The following is a 15,744-nucleotide window of genomic DNA, read 5'->3' as shown; positions in this document are numbered from 1 at the left end:
CAGAACGTTGCAGGGTGGTTATTTTTAAATAACCTAAAAATAACTTATACAGAACGTTCCCTTATGGTTATTCTCAGGTTATTTTTATAACCCTGTAAAACAATCTTTCCAATGAAAACGTCGCAGATGTTAATATGTAATGACCTATAGAGAGCCCTGAAATTTGTTTAATGCAGCATTTATTAAAATACAGAAATTAGATCAATCAAAACGCGATTTAAATTATAATATTAAGCCAGGGTTAAGCGTAGAGTGATAACAGAAATCATAAATTCGTGGGTTTGTTTCATCTTCATTTACTGCGCGCCTCTGATCTGCACGCGCTTCTCCAGCATGCGCTTTCACCTGTCTTTCACAGAGAGCCGCGCGCTCGCAGAATTAAAAAATTAATGGTCATTTTTCGTTTTACTGGCTGATTGACTCGCTCGTTTATCGATCTCTTTATTGAATGATTACTTAAAATTAATATATTTATGAGAGTAAATATGATTTCGGAGGGATTTAAAATGCCTAACTGAAGAGAACATGATGTTAAGCGAGAGGTTTTTGTTTACGGATCAAAAGAAGGTCCCGCTGCACAAACTGTACACTTCAGTGGTAAGAAATGAATGTATGTTACTGATATCCTACTTTAAGTCAAGTAATTTTTTATTCTTTTATATATATATATACATATATATATATATATATATGTGAATAAATGTCATATTTTATGAACCATACATTGTGTTGAAGTCATTTTTATTTGGTGCTGAAGAAATGTAAAATCCAAGTACTCCGTAATCTTACATATTAATGGACAGATTTAATCTTATTTAATCTTACATATGATGGTTGATGTGCTCAGATTATTACTTAAACAATAGATAAAAACAAGATGTGGTTTTTATAATACTGATTAGGCGTCCATACAGATTTCCATGCTACTATACTGGGTCACGAGTGTGCTGGATGATTAGGGGAACGTTATAATAACGTTCTGGGAACCAAAAACGAACGTTAGGGGAACGTTAGATTAACGTTAGAATAACGTTCTGGGAACCAAAAACGAACGTTCTGGGAACCAAAAATTGTTAGCTGGGTATAGAGCAGGGGCGGCGTTTCCGTATGGCAGAGTATGGCAGTTGCCATACCCTAGCCCAGTCAGGTGTGCCGTGGAAAATTATCCAAACGTAATATCTCTATTATATTTCGTTATTATTTTAAATCAGAGGGTTTTTACAAATATTTAACCAATAATAAAACTCCGTAACGCCATTGGATTCTCAAACTATTTGCCATCTAGTTGTAGCCAATATACTTTTTGTACGTTTTAATTATCCTGTGCATATCGCGCTTCATCATTTATATCATGAGATTTTGGCCAAGTGTATTAAACAACAAGAAAAACTAAGCACCCATATAGCCACAATAAACGTCATATAACCTGTAAAAGTTGATGAAAGCGTATAATGCGATGCACTTGCCGCCTCAGATGCGGCCGTTCTATTGACAGACAAAACACAGATCTCCGTCATTCGCTGGTCAAAAAACTTGTTAACTCCACTTGAGCTTGATTTTCATATAATGTTAAGTGCAAATGTCTGATACAATACCAACACTGACGACGCAGTGTTTAATGCTTTCTATGTTTTTTCACCTTTAGAGCACTCAAAAACTATTCTAACTGAAACTTTCAGATAAAATGTTTTTTAAATAAAGATGGCGGTGACGTTGAGATTCTCTTTCGCCCCCTGTAGGTGTGGAATGGGAGTTTCTCAGTGCAGACGGGCCTCCAGGTACCCAGCATTGTGCTGAGCGGTCAGAAGCGAAACAGTAATACAAGCAGCTCTAATGCCAGCCTTACTTAAATCAAACTTCACGCTAGAACTGCTACACGTATGCGCAGGTTTGGAGCACACCTGGCAACACTTACACAAGCCCGGAGGCTCTTCCTATCATCAGTATGTCTTGCCAGCCCAAGGGGAGAGCTGCTCTAGATTCCTTTCCTCATTCCTTTTAGCTCACTGATCCGGATCCTGTGCCTTTCAGTGTCCTGAATTCAGACATGATGGGGTATTACTCTATTTCAACATGCAAAGAGCTTTAATAGCCTTGAGTTCATGTGTATATCACTAGGGCCAAAAGTTGTATGTATTTTTTTTTAGCATTTGTTCATTCGAATCACAGTATTTGAGCCACATTTGAACAGTTATTTCAATGCAATAGCAGCATGTTGGTGTTATTGTTTGAAATCTCAGACGAAACTGTATTATATTTACACACTGAATGTCTTTAATTATATGTCTCGAATTCTGCTACAGTAGCTGCTTCCGTATACTTTTTAAACTTGCAGTTAGTATCAGAGTAGCACAATAATCTTAAGCTAAATCATAGAAGTCAAATGCCTTTTATAGAATGTATTAATTCAGCAGTTCCAGCATCTGAGGAGGATGGAGGCAGGTTTAACAAACCATTTGGTTGTGCACGATCAATGATATGTGTGTGTGTGTGTGTGTGTGTGTGTCCATGTTCATGATCTGTCACCCAGAAAGGTACTTTTCAGTGTTCTTGATGCAAATATTTACCAAACTTGACTTTTTTGTATGCCTGCTGCAATTACATATTACAGATGACAGCCATTTTTCTGCCACATTGCTGTTCTCTGAAAGGGATAGTTCACCCAAAAGTGAAAATTCTGTCATCTTATCTGTTTTTCCAAAACTGTATGACTCTGTTTCGCTGGAATGCAAAATAAATTTGAATAATGCTGGAGCTTTCATGTTTTAATAAAGGACATAAAAGCATGTGAATTGTCATAAAAGTACTCCCTATATTCCAAAGTTTCTAAAGTCATTTGGTAGTTTTGGGTAAGAAACTGCAATTTGTCAATAGTAATTAATAATCTTCCTTTTCAGTCAACTTTTTTTCAGTGAAACATTTGAACTCGGAACCAAATCAATCTGATTCATGGCTGAATTGGATTGATTGATTCATTGAAAAGAGTTGACTCAAAAGAATGATTAATTCATAAATCAGGCATCGCTACTAACATTAAGAGAGCAAGAAAGAGAAAAATACAATTCAGACTGTTTATCGCACAAAGCAATCAAATACTTTCAAAAGATATAGCAGACCAAATGGACTGTTTTTATGCTGCTTTTGAATTCGTTTTAAAGCTTGAAAGCTCCGCATGCTATTGGAAAAGAAAGTCATACAGTTTTAGAACAACATGAGTGTGTAATTAATGACAGAACTTTTATTGTTGGCTAATCTAATATAATGCTTTTAGTCAAACACCTGAACATTTTAAACATTACTGTCTGAAACGAAAGTCAACCTGTAAAATCGTGCTGTTAACACTACCTGTTACGTCAATAAAACAAATGCCAAACATACTTATTGTCTTGCACATTCACACAAGAAAGAAAGCGTGACACTTTTTTCCATGATCGTTGTATTGGTCTCAAAATATATAGTATAAAACATGTTTTAACAGGAACAGAAAAACAACATTTGTTTGATCTGTTTCTCTATCTGGAGAAAGAAGACCTGCAACTTCCCCACATAGTAAAGTCACAATCATTATTACCAACAACCATTTGCCATTGTTATCGCAAGCCTGATATTTGTATGATCAGAGACAGAGAAAAGAGAGGTAGACCAGCTATCTGACACATAGGAATTCAAAACAAAACATTTATATGTGACTTTTCATCTGAATAACCTGTGATAAATCAACAGTACATCAATGAGATAAACTACACAAACAACAGTAGTGATTTACAGTCAGCAGCTACACAACGCGACATGATGATCGATATGTTAGTCTAATAAATGATTGTGATAACTAATGCATCATAATGCTGAAAGGATCAATAAAGAACATTTGATTCAAGGGCCTATTTGTTGATCCAACTGGACAGCAGTGGGCAAATATCACAGATACAGATATATCCATATATCTGCTGGTGTAGATTTAAGACGCGCTTAATACTAAGGAATTATTCCTCGTTCCACAATGAAACCATTATCATCACCATCTTATTGAGATTACATTTATTCCTGGTTTCGTCTCCTATTAAGAACCTCTTGGAGCTCATCTGTTAAGCACAAAACCACAGCGAGTTATGGATTTGTCGGAGTTAAAAAAAAAAAAAAAGCAGATATTAAATTGAAAGTAAAAGATTTAGAGTGAAATAGTGGCACAAAAACAAGAAAATTGTTCTTACTTATGTCAACATGTTGTTGCTGACACTTGGGAATATTCTTAGGAATGCCTGACAAGCTGTTGCTTCGGGAACTTGTTTTAGGGTAGCCAGAAGGTACCAAAGGTTTCCTTTCAACATCTACATTAAAACAGAAAACATTAAGATGCCTTTGCTTTTCATTGAAATTGTTAGTGACAAGAGATCTGAAAAACAACATTAGGGAAGTGATCACAGCACTGGGACATTTATTTGTGGACATTTAAGTGTGTAGTATTAGCACCAAAGAGACGTCAAACTTGCAGTGCATCATTGGAACACCCTCACCCAAACAATCTCGGATCTCAAGATATCAGTATTTCAGCCCAGACAACAATCTCTCAAAAACAATTCAAACTGAACTCACCTGAACTGCTGTTTAGATCTGGAGGCATTGAATTCTGATGAGGCAAATATCGCCCTGCTAAAACAAAATACCACCATCAGAATGATCCAGTAATAAACAATATTTTTACAGCATTTATTACCCTTGTTAATATTAATATCAAACCAGACATAACAATTAACAGACGTATACTTAAACTGAACCTTACTGTAAAGTGTTAACAGAAAATAACAAATGACACGGTATCATTTCATAGAGGAAATAATGTATATATTTGTATATTTGAAACTTTGGGATCGATATGATTTTTTGTGTATTTGAAAAAAGTCTCTTTCACTCAGGCTGCATTTATTTAATCAAAACACAGCAAAAACAGCAGTGCTATTACGAAACTACTGTGAAATACTGTTACAATTTTAAATAAAGTGTTTTCTATTTTCATGCATTTAAAATGTATTCCTGTGATGGCAAAGCTGAATTTTCAGCATGATTACTCTAGTCTTCAGTGTCACATGATCTTTCAGAAATCACTCTAATATGCTGATTTGGTGCTCAAGAAACATTTCTTATTATCAGTGTTGTTAGAACGTGTTTAATATTTTTGTGGAAATTGTGTGTGTTTTTTTCTTCAGTGAATAGAAAGAACAGCATTTATTTAAACCAGAACTATTTTACAACATTATAAATGTCTTTGCTGTCCAAATCTTTGACCGATTTAATGTGTCTAATGTGTGAATAAAAGTATTAATTTTTTTTCCATTACAAAAACCTTACCAACCCTAAACTTTTAAATGGAAGTGTATATTGTGCTTTGTATATATTATTATGCATTTAATTAGAAATATAGGACATTATCTGTTGGTGTTACCTGGAAGACGTGGCAGGACAGGAGGTGGAGAACATGCTGCCTGATCCACCTCATACTCTCCAGCATCTGCAAGACACAAACATACAGTAATCGAGGATCAACAACATGCATTAGAAACACAATTTAAAACAACTAATCAAAGTAAATCATCTGCAAAACTCTCAATTTACAGATATTCTAAAGTGTGTTTAAGGACTCACTTGAGACATTGATGTAGGTGTTTGGCTCTGAACTGGATCTTTGATTGTTTGGGACTGATCATGCAAATCAAAAGAGTTACACTACATTTCATGTCTTCTAAGTGTAGAGCTGTCAGCTTAAGTTAGACACTCATTAAACTCAATGCAATATGTTTATAATGATAGAGAAGTTCATTAGATGTATTTGTGCTTGAAGATGATTTAAAGATGTATTACCTGGTTTTGGGGGTGGCACTGGAGGAGTAGGTGAAGGGACTTTGGGACACTGCACAATTGTCTCACCATTCTCATTATTAGTCTCAGCAAATGCTAAAAAAGAAAAAAAAATAGGAATAGTATAAATCAGATCTATTAAACTGGCCCACATGATGTTGCCAATTGCTTCTCTTAAGACTGCTTACCTTGCATTGAAATAATAAAAATAATTATATTTATGTTATATTCTATTACTATTACTTGCTGTAAATCTCAAATGTCTGTCATGCTCTGTAGAGAATGTGCGTCTCAATCGTCTAACTTTAAAAAAAATACATACAATACCAGCATTCATTAAATTGGAAAAAGAGAGAAACAAATCCACCAGTTTAAACTATAATGGAATGAGTATTAGATCACGCTATCAAACATACTGCATCTCAACCAACGTGTTTTGTTATGCAAAAGAGACCACATTCATAGTGAAAAAGCTGTTTCAGTTCTGGCATCAGTCTAATTTACTTCTAAGAGCAGAGCTGTCAGTTTAAATTAACGGAGTGTCTATTTACACTAAGTGCAAATAGCCCGCCTTGTTGGCAGAGGCTATTTACACTAACTTCGCCAACCAATGTCTGATTGAGATAGTCAAGACCATAGACTGTGGTCAAGACTGAGAAAAGACGCTCGTCAAACACCAGATTCAGTAGCTAGCTGGTAAGGCGCGCAATCGACCCGAGTTCGAACCCGCCTTTTGCCGAACTTTTTTTCTCCCTATTCAAATCTCATATCGCATCGGAAAGGCATTTATTTTAAATAAAAATTAAGGAAATTATCTAAAAGTTGAAAATAAAGTATGGGGTAGGGTTAGGGTAGGTGTGGGGAGGGCTTTATTGTCCCAGTAAGGTGGCATCCATTTAATAATTTGAATTAAAATGATAATTTACGCTCAATACATTATTATTGCGTACTGTTTTATAATATACTACAATACTGATGTGCAGATAATTGCTACCATTTGCAATAAGTAGTATAAATAGCAGAGAATCTTGCTGTTTTAACAGTGTAAATAGAATCTATAGCGATTTGCAATTAGTGTAAATAGCATATCGTTAAAAATACTGCTATTTGCACTTAGTGTAAATAGAATCCATCGCTATTTGCACTTAGTGTAAATAGCATCTATCGCTAAGAAAATATGCTATTTGAACTTAGTGTAAATAGAATCCATCGCTATTTGCACTTAGTGTAAATAAAATCCATCGCTATTTGCACTTAGTGTAAATAGCATCTATCGCTAAGAAAATATGCTATTTGCACTTAGTGTAAATAGAATCCATCGCTATTTGCACTCAGTGTAAATAGCATCTATCGCTAAGAAAATATGCTATTTGCACTTAGTGTAAATAGAATCCATCGCTATTTGCACTTAGTGTAAATAAAATCCATCGCTATTTGCACTTAGTGTAAATAGCATCTATCGCTAAGAAAATATGCTATTTGCACTTAGTGTAAATAGAATCCATCGCTATTTGCATTGTGTAAATAGCATCTATCGCTAAGAAAATATGCTATTTGCACTTAGTGTAAATAGAATCTAATTGCTATTTACACTTAGTGCTAATAGCCGCTGCCTTTAATTAAAGTCAATACAATATGTTCAAAATTGTATATAAGTTCATTAACAGTATGTATTTGCGCATTAAAATGATTGAAGATGCATTACCTGGTTTTGGGGGTGGCACTGGAGGAGTAGGCGAAGGGACTTTGGGACAATGCAGACTTCTCTCGCCATTCTCATTATCAGTCTCAGCAAATGCTGAGAGGAAAAAATAAAAATAGTATAAATTTGGCCTATTAAACCTATATTAAACTATATAAACAATTATTTGCTGCAAAACTCTGGCTGTCCTGTTCTGTGGGGAACGTGTGTCTCAACAGTCTAACATTCAACTTTAAATCAATACAAACAAACAATACCAGCATTCATTAAGTCAGAAAAAGAGAGAACCAAAACTACGAGTTTCGTCTAGAATGGAATGACAAGTATTATTACACGCTACTGAACAAACTAGTTCTCAACCAGTGTGTTTATGCAAACCATATTCATAATGAAAGAGCACTGTTTCAGCTCTGGCAATTTTACAAGAACTTTTTGAATTTATTTTGTAAATGCTTTTCTCAAATTTGCTGTCTTTTTCTCTGAATGAAAGCTTGAAACATTTATGTTTTATGGAGTGAAGGAATATGTTTAGTTAAAAAACAACAACTTTTAAACATACAAAAAATAACTTAGTAAGCAAACATTTAAAACAACTAAAAATATTTATTAGGAAAAAATGGTTTGTGAAATTTATTTTTTGCATGTTCAAACAGCTATCAAAGAAAAAAAAAAGTCAGCCAACTGGAAACTCATGTTAAAATTTGTAATTAATTTGAAGTAAAACTGAGAGCAACTGTGGAAGTGTGTCAATCATTCTTTTAGTGGTTTCTACAAATTTCTATAATGGGGTGACATATTTTTTGTAGCCTACATGTCATTCATAATGTTGTAAACATTTTCTAGATGTATGATTCACACCGACAAGTATGTCAGTCTGGCTGACAAACAAGTTTTTTTCCTAATAACTTTCCAAAAAACACTACTAAAATAGTCTCTTACTTATATTTTTATCATAGTGTCCCTCCATCAGAAGAGGCACCAAAACCCCATTGGTCTTCTCCAGCAGGCAGTTAACGACATCATGCAGGGTCTCACAGGTGATCTGTGTGTTTATGAACATGGTGTGTGAACACACTCACATTGCCTGATACATCAATGCACATACCAGAGTAAATGATTTGATTGTGGCGATAAGCTAAAAGTGTATGTTTGCTCACTGGAGAAGCATTTACCACTAAATACACAAAAACACCCATAACCTGTAATATGCAAAAACTACAGATGCCAGATCAAAACCTTAAAACTCTAGGGTGTGGTTTAAGATAAAAGTCAAGAGATAGAGGCTCAAATCACAAATTATCACAAGTATATAAAGCCCTGTGGTAACTTCCAAGAAATGTTTAATGTATAACACATCAGTTGTACTGATCCACTGCGTCCGATTCCCAACACTGATCCATAAAACCTTTTCTTATCAGAACTTCCTCTTCGCTTTCAGAGCAATCACAAATTAAGACACTGTAACTGTCTTTCGCAAGAGCTCAGAGTTCACACAAAATTACAAGTTTGCAGATGGCTAAATACATTGCTTGGTGTTCAGAGAGTCTTCCTAATTCACTCAAGTTTTTATCAGGCATATTGTGAGTAATCTATTATTTACCAGAGGCTTTTAATCTAAAGTAACTATTACTTACGGGAGTCTCAAGGGCAATGGCGAATCCTCCTTCGTGCCTCCTAGACACACGGTAATGTCTGAATACTGGTCTGTAGAGCACATGATTCATTCTTAACTAATACAGCTAGATTCCGTTTGATTAAAGCAGAACTTCGCAGAACATGCCGACTATTGTGTAACATGCTTGATTCAAAGGATCAAGGTCTAAGGTTCAAGACTGTTCAACCAGCAATTCAGATGATCAAGATAAACTACAATAAATGAAGTTCTCGAGGCCATCCAGCAATCTCTGTCTGTCCAGCATTCAACATGGTGCTCTACTGATTACAGATGAGAGTGTGTGTTTACCCGTTAATATCTTGGCGTGTAGTGAGAGCAAAAGACGCCCCATCATGACCCGGCCGCAGCAGTAGGCTTCCCCGATTAGCGTTCCTTTCCAGTAAGTATTCAGCTTCGACACGAGTGACATTATGATAACACCTGCACAAAGCATTATTGTATTATTACATAACAGGCATGGTTATTTTAATTCATTCAGTCACTATGCTCACACCAGAAATTGCGAGAAACGATTGTCGATCATAACCGTTTGCAGTACACAAAGAAATTTTACTCAAAGTCTGACCAGTGTGACAATGGCTTGAGGCTGCATTTTCACATGCACGTGAATGAAATGTGCAATGTGCCTACCCTTTTAACCGCTTAAATGGCATAAGGAAAAGTGACATTCAGTACATGTTTTGGAATGTATGTAAATGATGTGACTGACAAAACAATACATTATTAAAAGTTAAGTGTGTAATTTCTGTATCACAGTCAAAAATACTTGTCCTTTCTTATTAAACATCAAACAAAATTATTACACACGTCACCTTTAACCTTTGATGTTATGTTATCATTTATAAAGCAAGTGGTTTTAACTTACGAAGGCATGTCTGACGGTACAGTAACACAATTGTCAGAACACGAGGGTGGCGGCAGAGATGAAAGAAGCCGCTGCCTTATTTTCTCTTTCTCTATTATTTCCTTCATCATGTGAATCTGGCCAGGCAGCAGGTTCAGAGAACTTGGCACAGATAGCTGAAGGACAGAAACAGTGAGAATTATTATTTTGTATTTATATCATTTTGGTATGACATGGGACTGTTTCTCATGGTACACGCTGACAAAACAATAAGTCATATAGAGGTACTGACAGTTCATCACATGGATGACCGTAAGTAAAAAACAAAACAAAAAAACTCTGGTTTAGTCTCTTTGGTTTACCAGTAATCACAGCACAACTGCCTTTATACATGAATAAAACTTAAGCCATAAAAAAGCCACAGTCAATGTGCCTCGTCTGAACAAACGCAGTGTTATTTGATAACTAGTTATTTAATAGTTGTAGTGTAAATGCATATGAGGAGACATCCTCTAAATATTTTAACTTCATATTTCTAGTAATGTCTTTAGAATTTCACTTTAGCAAAGTGGGTTTACTTGGCAAATATGCCTTGATAAAATTCTAAATATATCAATAATATTTAAAATCCTAAATCGTTGTTACATGAAAAAATGGGGGAAAACTCAATTTTCACTAATTTCTAAACAGATTTTAGACCTCGTTATACACTTAAGGTGTTTTTCAGAAGCACAACTAACCTTTGAAACTGAGAGCATGAAGCCTTTCCACAGTTCTCGAGCCTCAAGGCTGGGGGCCTGAGAAAACAGAGGAAAAAGCATCATGGGTAACTGTGTGCACTATCAGATTTCAATAACTCGGGGTTAAACAGCTGTAAGTGTACTGCAGTGAAATCAAAGTCAAGATTATTTTTTAGAGTTCGTTTTACATAAAAGGATCAGAGACGGGAGAAGTCCTTACAATCATTTTGATGTCTTCATTTTTCATGTGCAGAGTGAATCTAGCAGCGTCCAGGTTTCGGTGGCGACAGCAGTCATCTGATACAGAGACGAGATCAGAGAGCTCCAGCTTCTCTATATACTGTATTCACAAGCACAAGCAAACAGTTGATGCATTAATAATCTGTATATAGACAAACATATACAGTACAGAATCAAACAGCTTTCAGGCCTGCAAGCTTGCATTTTAATACATTTATGCAAATCTACATGTTAGAAAACACACATTGAAATTATTTTCTAGCAGCTACATAGTAAAATTACATTGAAAAGGCAGCTTGTAAAAATCACTTACAACACTGTCTTTGGTGCTATTGTAGAAAAAGAGTGAATTGCCACATAAACTGGTCCAGAGTTTATGACCCATCTGTGCAAAGAAAAATAAATGTTTACTGAAAATAAATACATTTTCTGAAAATAATAATAATAATGAATAACTACTGAAAATATCCCATATTGTGTAGATATATAGTGTTTTCACAAAATGCATTTATTTTATTTTTTTTAAGTATTACAAGCATAAAGAATACAATGGAAAATTATTTTCTTCATAATAAACACTTCAAAAACAAGACTTGACCCAGAGGCATGGTTGTTTTATAGTAATTTTAACCAGTTGACATGAAATTAAATGATCTTATATTAGTTATGATCCTAAACTATCAGGAATGTGTATGGTCAAATTAAAGCATAAGTCACAATGCAAAATATTTACCCTGCAATGAACAAATAAAAGCGCAAATGTTCACAAATGGGTTAGTGGTGATGACCTCTACCAGCTGGATGTAAGCTAAGACCTGATATATTAAATGAAAGAAAATCTTAACTAAAAACATATTCAACAAATGCAAATCTTTTATCTGTAGTGTTGGATCTGCACGCAAATATGCCACCAGACCAGTTTTTTTGTTGACATTTTCACATTTGTATGAAAAGAGTTTCCATGTTGCGACAGACCCTTGCGTAACACTGCTTTGATGGCCACAGGAAACTTCTCCTGTTTTCTTCAGGATCACTGGTCACATATTTATTGTCTTTACTATTTACTTACATTGAAATGTAAAGCAATTCATAGAACATAGTGTCTGGTCATATCTTTATATTTGGTGTATTTACTATTTACTCACATTGAAATGTAAAGCATTTCACAGAACATGCTGTGTTAATGCTAAAAATGCACATTTCCAACAAAGGGCAGGGGTTAGCATATATGGGTTTAAAAAAAAAAATCAAACAATATGCGTCATTGCAATTTAGGATGTATATTTCCAAGTACAACAGAAAACTATAGATATAGTTAACATACAAGTAGGTTTACGTTGAAATAATTTTCAATATTTAAGAAGTTAAAGACACCAAATATTATATGTTGAAGATTAACCATGAAAGAATTCAAATGACTGTTGTTTGTGCCATTTAGAGAGGGATAATCCTACAGAAAAACTGTGATAAATGCTGATTAAAAATTTACAGTAACACAAGTAATGTGTGACATAGTAGAAGATTACAACCCATGGTTATGATAAGAAGATGGTTCACACTGCTAAACTCTAACTGAAGCACAGTAAATTGCATAACTAGCCGAGCTCATTCTTTTTATGCAAACCAGTGACTTTTTATTTCAAATTAAGTGGTAACATGATCTAATGAAATATGGCAAAATGGGTTACACAAATTGATTAAACTTAAGCCTCCGATCATGTATCGTTTCGAAAGGAAAAGGTTTTTTACTTTTTGCGCTTGTATAATAACCCAAACCATTTAAGACAGGGGGAGTACCCCGGGCTCGAGAGTAATTACCGAGCTCGGAGCCCTCTCCCCGGACAGCACGCCAAATACGCATAACCTTTATTCGGTTCATTATATGTAAGTGTGAACTCGTGAAGTGATGTTTTATTAACAAGTTTCGGGAGGAGCGCGCGCAGATAATTAACACGGCCAGTTCATCATCAGTAATTACACCATCTATCCAATCAGCACAAGAGAGAACCTCTATAAATAATCAAAGCAGCCTTACCTCCATTATCTCCTGTCTTTAGCATCCCTCCACCACCCCGACTCCTCACCTTCAGCCCGTTCCTACCCCAGCACGGGGAGGAACACTCGGGGGGAGCGTTCTGGGTCCGGGCTTAATCCCGAGCTCGGACCCCTCTCCCCGGACAGGGGGAGTACCCCGGGCTCGAGAGTAATTACCGAGCTCGGAGCCCTCTCCCCGGACAGCACGCCAAATACGCATAACCTTTATTCGGTTGATTATATGTAAGTGTGAACTCGTGAAGCACATGATGAAGATACAGGTACAGGTGTGGAAGAAAATAACCCTGCTGACAACATCTTAAACCCTAAACTGGATCCAGGTTTTTGGGGTACACCTTAGGTACGTGTAGGCTACATAAACACACTGACTCACCTTGTCTTTGATTGATTTCTTTTCCAGAAAGCCATCGTAATAGCATGATGGCAGTTGAGATCTCACTCGTTTAAAGCGATTTGCTGCTGCCATAAGTTACACTCCCGTCAACGGCAAACTTCTTATAAAACCGTTCAAGTGTTTGAAAGAAGACGCTTCAATGTCCACCTGCGCGTTTCATGCGTTATTAAACTTTCAAATAGCCTACATAATAGAGTTCACGTGCTAAAACTTTATAAAAAGTTAGTGATGAAGAGAAAGCTTGTGGACTAGAGGTAACACGACCGTCGTCAAATGCCTATTTGAAGAGGTCTACGTGCTGTCATTCTACTCCCCCACCCCTTACCTGTACACAGGTGAGTCAGGTGCTCTCGAGGGTTGCCGGAAGGCACGAAAGTCCCGCCTATTGTGAGGAACCATAAAGCTGACAGCAGCACACAAATATCCACCCCTTGGGCATGTAGACGTAAGCATATGGGGAAATACCCAGTTGAAAGTAACGCCCATTTCCAAAACGCTTCCGATAAATGGACGCTTTGAAAACAACAAATTTTAAATCTTTCAATTGTAACTGTTACAGAAACTCAAGGGGTTTCGTAACTAAGAGTTGTAACAAGCAATCTGGGGTTATCCCAAGACTTCTCATACATATTTACAGCACTTTCCCTGTATCTGAAAAAACATTTTCAGCATTTAAACAACATGCTTTAAATATACATTTTTGTACTTACTAATACACATCTTTACCAGATGTATTATATTGTGTGTGTGTGTATATATATATACATATATACACACACACACACACACACACATACAATTTTGTTGTAAATCTGGTAAAGATGTGCATTAGTAAGTACAAAAATTTACATTTGTAAATTTATAAAATGTATTATAATGTTTAATGGTATTATTCACTTTATAAAATAGTAATAACACAAAACACACCCACACATACAATTTTATATAATAGTATTTTGCGTGTGTGTGTGTGTGTGTGTAAAATAGAAACAAATAGGCTATATTTTATATATTTACAATTAATTTGTATATCACTGTTTCTCTCTCTCTCTCTCTCTCTCTCTCTCTCTCACACACACACACACACACACACACACACACACATATAAACCCATATAATCAGTTACTGCTGGCTCTTCACTTTCTTTAGACTGTCTTGTCCATTATTTACATAATTGATGCAACAATTATGACATCTGAAACACAAAGTTTTTCCTTAAAGAAACTACAAAAATGACAAAAGTAGGTCAAATATAAGTCACTGTACTGTAATGTATGTAGATTACCATTAGATTCGCAGAGGTTGTTCTGGAAAACCTGATACATGTCATTAAGGGGTTATGATAATATTGTTTGAAATAAATATAGTATGTGTTTAGCGTGTCTGAAGCAGTTTGAGGTTTGATTTAAGATAGCATATTTTAAACAGATTTTTTTTTTCTTATGCACCAAGAGCTTGTAACACTCCAAACAGAAAGGAAAAATTTTCATCGCATCATATGACCCCTTTAAAAATTTCAGGTTTGGGCTGATGACATGGTGATTTTGCTTTTGTGTTGATAATTTTTAAATATGTGACCCTGGACCACAACACCAGTCATAAGTAGCACGGGTATAGCCATAGCAATAGCCAACAATATATTGTATGGGTCAAGATTATAGATTATATATTAAATATAGATATTTTATGCCAAAAACCATTAGGATATTAAGTAAAGTTCATGTTCCATGAAGATATTTTGTAAATTTCCTACCATAAATATATCAAAAACTTCATTTTTGATTAGTAATATGCATTGCTAAGAACTTCATTTGGACAGCTTTAAAGGCGATTTTCTCAATATTTTGATTTTTTTGGGACCCTCAATTCCAGATATTCAAATAGTTGTATCTCAGCCAAATATTGTCTTATCCTAACAAACCATACATCAATGAAAAGCTTATTTATTCCGCTTTCAGATAATGTATAAATCTCAATAAAAAAAAAATTTACCCTTATGACTGGTTTTGTGGTCCAGGGTCACATTTGTTGACAGTTCAGTTTTTCTGTATGTGCTGGAATAATACGTCGTTCTTTGATGACATCTAGCGGTGAGAATAAAACATTGCGTTCCATTCATTACCGTAAATCCTATATTGTTTACGCATGACCCCCAAACAAACCATCTTGTCCACTGCTGAGTCCCAGTCGACTGCTCATTTGACCGTGGTCCAGGGCCATTAGAAACTGTATCTAAACTG

At 35.4% G+C, this 15,744-nt stretch overlaps 2 protein-coding genes across 8 annotated transcripts in view; one reads left to right on the top strand and one right to left on the bottom strand.

Moving 5' to 3' along the window:
• Positions 1-2,672, top strand: part of LOC107717569 (fibronectin type III and SPRY domain-containing protein 1-like) — a 16,745-nt gene extending 14,073 nt beyond the window's left edge. For both annotated transcript variants that reach the window (XM_016524365.1, XM_016524364.1), the window contains exon 13: positions 1,740-2,672. In XM_016524365.1, the coding sequence (XP_016379851.1) occupies positions 1,740-1,850 (111 nt within the window). In that variant the 3' untranslated portion in view covers positions 1,851-2,672. The remainder of the gene's footprint in view (positions 1-1,739) is intronic.
• Positions 2,673-3,422: 750 nt separating this feature from the next.
• stap2b (signal transducing adaptor family member 2b) lies at positions 3,423-15,687 on the bottom strand. Of its 6 annotated transcripts, none has more exons than XM_016524371.1 (15): positions 15,497-15,687; positions 11,368-11,439; positions 11,035-11,154; positions 10,815-10,871; positions 10,096-10,250; positions 9,519-9,650; positions 9,190-9,259; positions 8,495-8,597; positions 7,559-7,651; positions 5,857-5,949; positions 5,641-5,694; positions 5,441-5,506; positions 4,594-4,650; positions 4,212-4,328; positions 3,423-4,082 (listed from the first exon to the last, which is right to left on the bottom strand). In XM_016524371.1, exons 2-15 carry the CDS (start codon positions 11,437-11,439, stop codon positions 4,039-4,041), a joined length of 1,233 nt encoding a protein of 410 aa, XP_016379857.1. In that variant the 5' UTR covers positions 15,497-15,687; the 3' UTR covers positions 3,423-4,038. The 6 variants fall into 6 exon arrangements, with proteins under 6 accessions (XP_016379857.1, XP_016379856.1, XP_016379852.1 ...); XM_016524370.1 differs by lacking the exon at positions 15,497-15,687 and adding an exon at positions 13,829-13,884; XM_016524366.1 differs by lacking the exon at positions 15,497-15,687 and adding an exon at positions 13,483-13,817.
• Positions 15,688-15,744: the final 57 nt, after the last annotated feature.

Source organism: Sinocyclocheilus rhinocerous, unplaced genomic scaffold (assembly GCF_001515625.1).
Source record: "Sinocyclocheilus rhinocerous isolate Xijiao unplaced genomic scaffold, SAMN03320098_v1.1 scaffold813, whole genome shotgun sequence".
Classification (NCBI taxonomy): Eukaryota; Metazoa; Chordata; class Actinopteri; order Cypriniformes; family Cyprinidae; genus Sinocyclocheilus; species Sinocyclocheilus rhinocerous.
This window is presented reverse-complemented; position numbering and strand designations above follow the sequence as displayed.